Raw genomic sequence first — 12137 nt, forward strand, 5'->3', positions numbered from 1 at the left:
ACAGTTTAGTAAATGTACTGTAGACCAGGACTTCTCGAAGTCCAGATCCGGACCCAGAGGGAATTTTATCTGGACCAGCCCCTACTTCATATTCCAAATGGATTAATTGCTATATGATGGATTTAATGAATGCATGTTCTACTTTAAAAACGCATAGTAAACTTGTAAACCATTCATTCAGTTTTTTAATTTAGTCTAGAGATGGTAAAATGACATATTGCTTGTCGATTATTACTTTAAAAAATGTTGGGTTATATAAAAAAATCAAACAAGTCCATGTTTGTTTAACTCAGTGGTTGTCACAAAAGGTCAACATACAGTATTTAGTAAACCAGATTTAAAAAAAATGATCCAATAAATATCCACTTTAGTGTGAAAGTGACAACAAGCCTGACAACATACTGTAAACAATAATGTTAATCACAACTAAACATACTAAACCTTTTGGAGCCAAAAATCAATAAACATTTCTCAAACATGTACCCTGTTCAATGCATTCTGTTTATCTTGGTTAATTTAACACAGTGGTTGAATTTCTCAATATTTTACCAAACAAGAAACTGAAACAATCCAACAATGTCTAGGAATGTCAAGAAGCTCAAGTAGTGAGTAAAGCTGATATATGACACAAAATTAAAAGTTATTACAATACAGATATGAATTCATTCTGCAATAGACTGAACACCTGTCTAGGGTTTATTCCACCTGCGGCCTGAGATGCTGTGAGATTTGTATGATAGATTGATGGATATGAATGAATTTTCTATGACGTATTGTTTAAATTGTGCATAACGTATATTGCATTGCATTTATTGAATCTGCTCACTAAAATTGATTTGAAGGCATCATTAATAAAACACGTTTTTCTGTCAGTCTGTTGAATTGTCTTTACATTAAGAACACAGCAGGACGTCATAATGGCCTGTTGACACCTTCGTAAATGTTTATTGAGAACAACAGCGTCTCAAAAACAGCAAGTGCTCGACAAGGTCGGTCTCCGGCTGCGAGTTATGAAATCAACCCTCAACAGGTTGACCACGAGTGTTTTATGGAGATGAAGACATGTCCTCTTTTTGGTGGTCTACGACCGAGACCAGAATACGCAAAAAAACGTAAGATGATCTCTGATTGGTTGACTCCAGCTGTGTCGAGAGGAATTCCCATCGCTTCACACCTACTTCCTGCAAGCGAGTGACTGCAATACGCAACCTCTGAAGGGGACAGCCATTGAACTCTCAAGCAAGTGGCAATATTTGTTCACCTGAAATACACACAACTCTCCAATTGAGGCACAGGGCCTGGTTCGCGGGTTTGGTAACATAAACAGCTGTGAGGCAGAGAGAAGGGGAAGGTCAGGAAGTTTAGCGAGGGGGAATCGGACCCCCGCCGGGGTGTTGTTTATCACCGGCGGTCCCATTGTATTTTATGGGAGGGAAGGCCATATTTGTCCTTAGCCACGGGAGGTTGATGAGGTGCTAATCTGTCGAGGGCCTTTGCCATTGGGGTCTCCTTGTTAGCAGACTAGCTTGTTAGCTATCTGGGCCTGTAAAACCGAGCTTGAATTTACGGGCTTCCCTCCCTCGATTCTGACGCTGTTCATGGGTAAGCAAACACAGATTGGGCACTGATGTTAGGGCGGCCGCGTCTGCGGGACCTTTGAATGAAAGGCCGGAATGACAAAAAGGTTGAGGTTCCCTGGTCTCCCCCATGCTGTTTTTCGGTAAACGTTACAAATTAGTCATCTGCATATGGATGGGTCTTCAGGTGAGGCAGGAAGGAAATGCAAGAGAAAATTCTCATGATTATAATGTTTGGGAGAATAAATGATTTATTATTACATTAATCTTTCAAACACTCAATATTTTGATCGGTCAATCGCATCATCCGTCGCTGTAAAACTTCTCAATAACCAATGCACATTTACATTTATGTTTTTGGCAGACACTTTTATCCAAAGTGACTACAGTGCATTACAAAATGTTTATTCAGTATGCATTCCTTGTGTTGGAACCCATGACCTTTTGCACTGCCAATGCAATGATCCTAACTGAGCTATAAAGGAGCACACATAACGGTGCAATAAGCAGAATGATGTACAGTTATCACAAAATAAAACCCTTTAGGACTCCTCTGTGCTCTTAAAAATAAAGGTGCCAAAAATGTTTCTTCTTTGACATCATGCGCACAACATCAGTATTTATTTTGCAACAACAACTGTATATTATTACGTAACACGAGAATTTACCACATGATTTATTTACAGTTATTTTCTGGTGTAATAGTACACCATAATTATTTTTAGTTTAAGATATTTGCTTTGCAACTTAGTATTTTAATGGGATTTTGATAAGTGATGAGTTGCTGCAACTTACCAAACAAGTCGAAGTACCTGAACTTAAGTTTAACTTAACATAATTAAATTCAAATGTAGTTATATTAGGGCTGTAAAAAGATTACTCACAATTAATCACATACAAAATAAAAGTTTGTGTTTGCATAATATACTTGTGTGTGTGTGTGTGTATTATGTGTAAATATTATGTATATATAAATACACACATACATATATAAATTTAAGAAAAATGTTACACTGTAAAAAATACTTTGCTGCCTTAAAATTTTTTGTTGAATCAACTCGGATTTACAAGTCATTTCTACTTACTATTATTTATATTGACTAGAGATGAGTTGTTATAACTACAGGTCAGTTGTTATAACTCATCAAATTAAGTTGACTTTTCTCAACTATATTTTATAAGTTGTGACAACTCATCTCTGTTGACATGACTTGTAAATCTGAGTTGATTTAACAAAAAATGTTAAGGTATTTTTTACAGTGTATGTACAGTTCTGTGCAAAAGTCTTAGGCCACCATCACCACCTTTGTTAAGTTTAAATGTCCATCCATATTTATTATTCTCTCTTTTTTAAGATACAAACAGAAAATACACAATTTAAAAACAAAACAATTTTCAGAACTAAATGTCTTCTTCAGGCATCAGTTAGTATTTAGTGTGACCTCTCTCGGCACGAAGTGACTATACGTTTAGTTTAATTCAGTAAAATTTTGTAAAATCAATTTAATTAAACTAAAAAAGTAACTTGAATTTCTTATTAAAAAAGTAACTCAAATATTAATGTGTACATTTACACATTTACCCCCAACACTGTATATATAGACGCATATATATATATATATATATATATATATATATATATATATATATATATATATATATATATATATATATATATATATATATATTATGCAAAAACATTTTATTTTGTATGTGATTAATCGCGATTAATCTTTTGACAGCCCTTATTTATATAGCGCTTTTTACAACTGTTCATTGTTACAAAGTAGCTTTACATGGAATAGAAACAAAAAATAATAAAAAAAAAAATCAAGATTAGCATTTTTTAGAAAAGTTAAAACATGCATTGTAAAAAACTATTTGTTAGCCCAAAAAACCTCCTTACATTAAATAATACATTAAAGTAACATCAAAACATATGAAGAGCTCAGATGCAAAACCCTGTAAGTGCATCTGACAAGTTTTCTTGTTAATAAACATTTTTTATGAGACTATGAATGGATTCAGTAAAGAAACTGGTATTTCCGAATGGCCTGAGGCCGGGATCAAGCGGATTTTAAGCGGAAGTATTTGATGGACTTATAATACATGCTGTGAGCATTTGTTTAATATCATTATTAGCTCATCAAATGATCCTATGTGCATCACGTGTCTTATCAAAATACTTGCCTGCTGCAGACGAGTCTAAAGGGTTAATGATAAAAGAGATGCTCCCTTAACAGTAAACTCAGATTACACATGAGATTATGCGAGTATCTGGCAAACGCAAGCGTCTCTTTTATTATAAACCCTAGACGCATCTGCAGCAGGCACTTATTTTGACAAGACACATGATGCACATAGGATCACTCGACGCGCAGAACGCATATTTTGAAATTAGGAACCACACACATTACGGGCTATTGTACGCATCGTGCGCCCTCGAAAACCGTCCACCACTGATAGACATCAGTACAAATAAAAGACTGTTGGTTTAAGCTGTTGTCTGGTTTTAGGGGGTTTCAGGTGGTCCGCAAACAGAACTACCTGAGCACCTGCTAGGCCAGGTTTGAAGATAACTTTGACCAACTAAGACCAGCTTGAACCAACCACACCATCAAGCTTTTCAGCAAGGGAAATGTCTTTTCAATTTCAAGTGAAAGTGAAAAAAAAACAGTTTTCTTGCTGTCTGTGATGGTTGTCTGGTGTAGACTCAAGTCAGCCTCCATACCAGCAACATCAATCCTAAACTCGCGACACCTTTCAACCCGGAATACAGATAAGACATCTGCCATCTTGACAGACACTGGAATAATGGAAAATGGGAACAGTCAAATCTTCTGACTGATGTAAAACTGAACGTGACTGTTTTCTTAAAGGGGTTTTGTTTGTCATTTAAAGATTTGACATTATTAACACTAACTTACAAATACTAAAATCTACACTTTCTAACCGTAGAAATGAGGAGCGTTTCCTTTCCTCCCAAACTGGAAAGGCAACAAACAATGTTAATCTCTTCCTAACTTCACGTCACACACGCTGTCACCCCTTTAATAACTTTCCCTAATGAATTGATTTCAGTCAGGGCCGTGTTTACATTAGACGTGACGGCCGAGAGGTGAAAATGTGTCAGGTGAGTGTGAACGATGGATGGCAACTCCTGGTGCTCGCTCAGGACTGATAGCGGTGATATTTAAGACCTGCTCTTCCCACGGGAGCCCACCGTTTCATTAGCATACTGACGCTTGTCCTCACGTTTAATTGCTTTTGGCTTGTAATTAAAACGTGTGTTGACTTTGCGGTTCCCTCACTGATGAATAGCAATGAAGGGTTATGCGAAATTACATTTTTGACGCGGCGTACATTAAAACGGACGGATTAAAATAACGGATTTAATCCGGACCGTTTTGTCCACCGAGGAGTAATAGTTTGTCAGACATGCCGGAGCATTACAACGCATTAATTTGATCAATTAAGAGATTTAATCTCAGGCCTTCGAGAGGCTTTCTTTTGTTTTCCATCCATTACCCCCTTTAACTTGTGCCCGGTCCAGAGATATTTCATGCCTTGAGACCCTTCAGTAAGGCTCTCCGGATGTGGATTGGCACCTTATTTGAGGTATGCATGATTGTGTTGTGGTCCTTTTGCATTACAAGAGAAGTGTATTGCAGTGAGCCTTGGAAACAGACCAAACACTAGTGCACTACAGGGCTCCCCTACAACCAATACTTCTCAATATCAAAAAAACGTGCGTATTTGAGGAAGTCCTTTAGCCCATTTACGCCAATGTTTGCACCCCGAGCCCTGTGCAATATCTTCCGTACCACCCCTTCGGCTTTGAATGGCATTTCAATGGTGGGCCTACGTTTTTTCCCCTTTGCATCCGAGCGGGGTCGGGTTGTGTGCATTCCCCGTTGCACTACTTTTGAGATTCATTTCCAGGTAAACATGCCTCAAACCTGCAGCCAACAGGGGTTGTCACAGCTGTGGCAGATAATAGCCAGAACAAACCCCTGTTTCGCTCTGGAATGTTTACTGTCGTCACAGGGACCGTGCGGCAAACATTTCTGCATCTTTCATTTAAAAAAGAGAGAGAGATCCAGTTATCAGTTTCACACAGTTGAATCCTAAGCTTAACCCCTTGGCTCATTTGTATTGCATTGGATAAATAAAAGTGCAAATGTAAAAAAGTCAACGAAAACAAACATTATTTTGTTTACAGGCCTCTGTAGTTAACATTCCTGCAAATAAAAGCAGGGAATTTAAGGAAATCCTTCAGCCTCACGTCTGATGTACATCAAGCAGACACTTTTAAGTTGGATCTGAATGACATTAAAGAAATGTAAACATATATTCACAGCACACATCTGTTATTGCTTCTTGAACAAAAATATAATTGCCTATATTGTTATTTCCAAAATTACATTTTTATTTAATAAAAAATGTTTTTGGATAATATTGTCCAAAGAATGAGGAGCCCTGCACGTGTGTCTGTCTGTCTACCTATAATCTCATTTGAGAAGAAATAGAAGATATCTGGTAAAGCTTAAAAATAGCCTGACCTCTCTACGATCTCGAACATGAATTCCTAGCAACAAAAAAAGAGAATGGAGGTCAGTGTTTAGAGATCCCATGGCAATATTTGCTGAGAATACAGGCCCTAATGTATGAGATTGAGGAGGATCACCAAGACGCCACCCACAGTGACAGCACATTGCAACACGTAGAGAACGTTGAATTGCATGATGAATGATCGAGACAGAGATAAAACTAGGCATTCAAGAAATGAAATGCATAAACAATCCACACTTCTGATTCATGTGTCATGTGTGTATTAGTCCTTGATGGGTTTAAAACAGCTGACGTATACCAACACAGGTTCAGAGGCGATCGGGCACAAAGTATGGATCAATGTTCCAACGTGGTGTGTTTACTCAAAGACATGGTCCTTTTGCATTTTCACCAAATACAAGACAGTGACCTTCAACACAGAATGCTTTCACAGTCTGTGCCTCGTCTATTAATAATTAACATTAAACAAAATAACCCAAAAGGACATAGTGCCATACAGCAGGGCATTAAAACAGCCATCCAGAAGTATCTAAATGTGTGTCATATTGTCAGATTAAAACTGGCCTTAAGGATTTTGATAATTTCATTTACATATTAAGTTGTTTTTTAGTGTTAATGTACAATGTACAACAATGTCTTGAATCAATATTCAGAGCATGTGGACTGAAAAGGATTCTGGGTATCAAAACAACTTTGTCTATAGTTTAGTCAAAAAAATAAAATAAACGTACTATATCTGTAATGAAATTACAAATAATTATCTTGAAAAATGTGAAATGATCAAAATTTTATTTGAAGATGGAGATGAACAAGCAGAATTAAATTCGTTCAAATTAAATTATTTTTGAATATAAATCCAATACAAAATATATCTAATACAATGCAGTAAACATGCCAGAATCATAGGATGAGCCATCTTTATAAATAAGTTGTGTCTGGACAGCTAATAACAGACATTGACCATTCCTGGAAAAAAAACAATGTTTGCATTTGCAACACAGTGCTTTACTATATCTTCAATTAAACATTGCATGTGAGATGTGTTTGGGTAATACTTTTATTTTATCTGAAATCTCTGACGACAACATCAAACACCGTTAACAGGTCTAAATAAACTAAGATTATATTTGCAAATTGTATTTATGTGCTGTACAAACACGCACTCAAACAGATTGTGCACCATTAGGGCACGTGTCAAATCAAATAAGATTTGGTATCTAGTCAATAATCTTTTAAAGAAATATCCAATTAAATAGAATAATAAATAAACTAGACAAATGAAAAAAATAAATAAATTGAATAGGATAATAAACGAAAATGTATACCGTCACATAATACTTTAGAATTATTTTCATTATTAAGTCAATAGCAAATAAAGTTTAACGAATTAGTGGTGAACATCAAATATGAAAATACGTGGGTTAAATTAAAGTTTCAAATATGTAAATCAAAGTTTTATAATTATTAACGTATGACATGTAAAGCATTTAAAACGCAGTTACTCACGGACATTATTTCAAAGTGTTAACAAATACAATTTTATTAAATTATTTGATACTGATCTGTAGGTAAGTAAACTTGTAATTGGTACACCAAGAGAGGGCGCACTCAACTGGCAAAAACGAAAGAAAAAAAAATCAAAACATAAATATATTTAATTTGTTCATATCATGATACGACACGTTTGAGACACATTCTGTGCAAGAAACCATCAGCATTCGCAGTCCGGCTATGGTGGATAGTCAAACAAAGTGGATAAATGTTAGGCTACTTTGTTTAATGAAGGCAATCAGATCTTGGTACAGAATCAACAGCGATGACCTGCTCCTACATTAGCAAACTGTGTACCGCTATTAGTTACATCAACTAGAGAGCAGGTAAACAAATTAAATTCAAAATAGACGAAATGATCTCAGAATAAACAACATAATATAAACACACGTCTCCATCTGACAGTTTCCGTAAAAAGTACGGTTTCAGTTATGCAATATGCATAAAAAATTATATAAAAGGCATAAGTATATGATTTAATAAATAAGGATGCTGTCAGAGATCAATTAAACAAACGGGGTGAAATAATAGAAATGTGAAAAACTTATGGGGGTGATAATATTTCCCATTTTTAATGAGGAGTAAAAAAGTGTATTTTTATTAATAGCCAATATATGATTTTTCTAAACGATTCAAGAAAAAAAAGACTCAATTGAATAATCTATATCTCATCCAACAAGCGTTGTTATCCGTTCAGACTTTATCTGGATGTGATTTCAAACCACTGCTGACAAAATTCCTATTCCCCCTTTCTCCCGCCGGAATACAATAAGATTAGGATATAATGAATCTTTTCAGATGGGGCTGCTCTTTTCAAGCTGCGCAGGTGTACAATAGGGGGGCAAATGGAGAAGTCTCACGCCTAGGTGTGAGCAGATTATTCAAATAGGGTCCGAATGAAGCAGTAGGGATTGGAGGCTCGCCCGGGCGCACAGAGCTATATCACAGCGTCAAGAGCCAGCAGCGGGCGTCATTTCAGCCGCACTCATCTCTGATACACAAACACACATGCGCCAGTCCTTGACAGCAGGAGAGCACGACGACGACACGAGTGTATCCCGTGGTCCCCGACAACCACCTTTGGCTGCCAAAGGATACGCACCGACAGCATTTCTCGCGTGGGGAAGCGTTTTGAAAAGTCGGCGAAACTTTTAACCAGGATGCTCGGTGCTGTCAAAATGGAGGGACACGAACACGCAGCAGCAGACTGGAGCAGTTACTACGGAGAGCCTGAGGTAAAATATAAGATATTTATATATATATATATTATGCCCTTGTCGAAATACGATCGTGTTTTATACAACTCAATATTAGCCCTGAGATAATATTAACTTTGAGTTCAAATATTGACTTGAGGCTCCTCCAAATCCTCCCCCATCATTTCTGCGCTATCCTAACAAAGTTGCTTGACATACAAACCAAACTTTTCGTTTCTAATAATGGGCGCCGGTAATTTGAAGGGTTTGTAGATTTCGACTACAGTGAACGTTCAGATAGGAAATTAGCAGTTCATCTTTATTAAAATATTTATTCAAATAAAATAAAAAGTGTAAGGCAGACGGGAAAGTCTTCCTGTATAGCCTTATATTATCAACCTATTATAATTATAATATTATAAGCTTTTACATGTATGCATCTATTTTAAATTTTAACCAATGGATTTAAGAAGCATTAAGCAACATTTGCAATTTCTTTTAATTTTTTTGGGTTACGATTAAACCATATCGATTAAACGATTAATAATACTATCACTCATAATTGTGTCTGATTTCTTTTGCAGTGCTACACCTCGGTTGGAAACATGAACGCAGGACTGGGAATGAACTCCATGAACACTTATATGACTATGTCCGGAATGAGTTCTAGCGCAAACATGACAGCTAACACCATGAACATGTCCTATGTCAACACGGGCATGAGTCCCTCCATGACAGGGATGTCGCCCGGTACTGGAGCCATGGCCGGCATGGGCGCGGGTATGACGGGCATGAGCGCCGCCCTTAGCCCGACCATGAGTCCCATGGCAGCGCAAGCGCCATCCATGAGCGCCTTAACATCGTACAGCAATATGAATGCCATGAGTCCCATGTACGGCCAGTCAAACATAAACAGATCCAGGGACCCGAAGACCTACCGGAGGAGTTACACGCACGCCAAGCCGCCCTACTCTTACATTTCTCTTATAACTATGGCCATCCAGCAGTCGCACAGCAAGATGCTGACCCTCAGCGAGATCTATCAGTGGATAATGGACCTTTTTCCTTTTTACCGGCAGAACCAGCAGCGCTGGCAAAACTCGATTCGCCACTCGCTGTCCTTCAACGACTGTTTCCTGAAAGTGCCCCGCTCCCCGGATAAACCGGGAAAGGGTTCGTTTTGGACCCTCCATCCCGACTCCGGAAACATGTTTGAAAACGGCTGCTATCTGAGGAGGCAAAAGCGCTTCAAGTGCGATAAGAAAATGGGCAAGGAGCCGGGTCGAAAAACTTCAGAGGGCGGATCAAACAGCAGTTCCGAGAGCTGCAACGGGAACGAGTCTCCCCATTCGAACTCGTCCAGCAACGAGCACAAAAGGTCCCTGTCTGACATGAAGTCGGGTCAGGGTCTGAGCCCGGATCACGCCGCCTCACCGACCTCTCAAGCGCAGCACCTGCTGGCTCAACATCACTCAGTTTTGGCGCACGATGGACACCTGAAGCCGGAGCATCACTATTCCTTCAACCACCCCTTCTCTATCAACAACCTCATGTCCTCGGAGCAACAGCATCACAAAATGGACCTAAAGGCATATGAACAGGTGATGCATTACGGTTACGGCTCTCCAATGGCCGGCGCGTTATCCATGGGCTCCATGGCGAGCAAAGCGGGCCTGGATTCGCCGGACACATCCTATTATCAAGGTGTGTACTCCAGGCCCATCCTGAACTCTTCCTAAACTCACACGGACCTCGTGACAATTTGTACATTTGTAAAATGTTTGTGTATATGTATGCTGACTTTTTGGCGTTTCTCGTTAATTTAGATGTTGATTAGTAATTATTTTGTAAAAGGATGTTGACAATGTGATGAACTCTTCGAGGCGGCTTTTGAATATGGACCAAATCACACCGAAGGACTGCGGACGGATTGAAACTCTTCAATCATTTGTGTAAACTTATTTATGGCTTGTAAATGTGTATTCTTGTAGTTGATGACAAGAACAGAATCTATATTAAAGTGTTATTTGAATTTTTTTCTCAATTTTGAGCAATGATTCTGAATTATTTACCCTGTGTCAACAACACCATCATTATCAACAACAACAGTAGTATTAGCGGTAGTAGTAAATAATAATATTAATAAAAACAATAATAGGCTAATAATAATAAACAATTTGATTAACAGTATTTCGATATTTATACATTTACTTAACCCACTTTTATATTAGCCACACATGTAGGCTATATTGAATTTGCCAAAACGTGATTTACATGTCATTTAAATATGATCCAAATATTTTTTATTATTTAAACTCAGAGCTAAATTAATGGTCATAAACGACCTAATGTTTCCTTCTCAGATATCCTCAAAATGAAAATAAAAATCAGCTCATGAAATAAAATAACCAGTCGGCTTTGAATTTGCAATACACTGATAAATTAAATGTTTGACATTTTCTAAGCTAAATGCTCCAATTAAATAAATCAATACATTTAGCATATTAATATGTTAAATCATAAAGATTTAACTGATTATAATATGCTTTAAATGCCTAAAAATGATGTCTAACAGTTTACAAAATTGAAACAGCGTATTTTTGACCAGGTTTTATACAGTTTTCCACTTCACGCAGAAACTACACCATTCTACATTCATTATTTGTGACAAATAAAACAATCAATACAATACCATACACAAGACACACACATTATATATTTACTATACACACTATATATACAATTATATAATTTTTCGGCACAGAGAATAATAAACAAATACAATATTTATGCGAGATATATATATATATATATATATATATATATATATATATATATATATAAAACAGTACACGTAAAATAAATATATGTGTGCCAAATTATTATCTCTATATGAAGTCACTCGCTTCTGTCCAATTCATGCATTCACTGCATATTCCATTCGATATAAATTCACCATTTAACGAGTTCTGCTATCGTTTAAATATTATAAATATATGTAGGCTATATATAGGCTAATAAATAAATATGAGTGCTTATTTGTCAGGGAATATGTTTTGTGTATGTTTTTACCACAAATAAGTCATTTTTATGTAGTGTTGTTTTCCCTTTATTAGTAGACATGTAGATCAAAAAGTCATCTGTGGCCAACAAATCATCTCTCTGGGGTCTCACATGTACACTGAGAACATTCCCCTTCAGCTTGAATAATGGCAAAAAAGAAGGCCAGTTTTTGTTTCCT

At 37.0% G+C, this 12137-nt stretch overlaps 1 protein-coding gene across 2 annotated transcripts; it reads left to right on the forward strand.

Moving 5' to 3' along the window:
• Positions 1 to 8547: 8547 nt before the first annotated feature.
• foxa2 (forkhead box A2) lies at positions 8548 to 10940 on the forward strand. 2 transcript variants are annotated; one of them, XM_055173172.2, is made up of 2 exons: positions 8548 to 8935; positions 9481 to 10940. In XM_055173172.2, the coding sequence occupies exons 1-2, from the start codon at positions 8861 to 8863 to the stop codon at positions 10633 to 10635; spliced, it is 1230 nt and encodes a 409-aa protein (XP_055029147.1). In that variant the 5' UTR covers positions 8548 to 8860; the 3' UTR covers positions 10636 to 10940. The 2 variants fall into 2 exon arrangements, with proteins under 2 accessions (XP_055029147.1, XP_055029148.1); XM_055173173.2 differs by lacking the exon at positions 8548 to 8935 and adding an exon at positions 8998 to 9161.
• Positions 10941 to 12137: the final 1197 nt, after the last annotated feature.

The sequence above is a fragment of the Misgurnus anguillicaudatus genome, chromosome 7, assembly GCF_027580225.2.
Source record: "Misgurnus anguillicaudatus chromosome 7, ASM2758022v2, whole genome shotgun sequence".
Classification (NCBI taxonomy): domain Eukaryota; kingdom Metazoa; phylum Chordata; class Actinopteri; order Cypriniformes; family Cobitidae; genus Misgurnus; species Misgurnus anguillicaudatus.

What these genes read in the sequence shown, in the direction of transcription:
- foxa2 (XM_055173172.2), top strand. Translation starts at nt 8,861, where the DNA reads ATGCTCGGTGCTGTCAAAATGGAGGGACACGAACACGCAGCAGCAGAC. An exon ending in GTTACTACGGAGAGCCTGAG is followed by an intron (nt 8,936 to 9,480) that starts GTAAAATATAAG and finishes TTTCTTTTGCAG; the next exon opens with TGCTACACCTCGGTTGGAAA.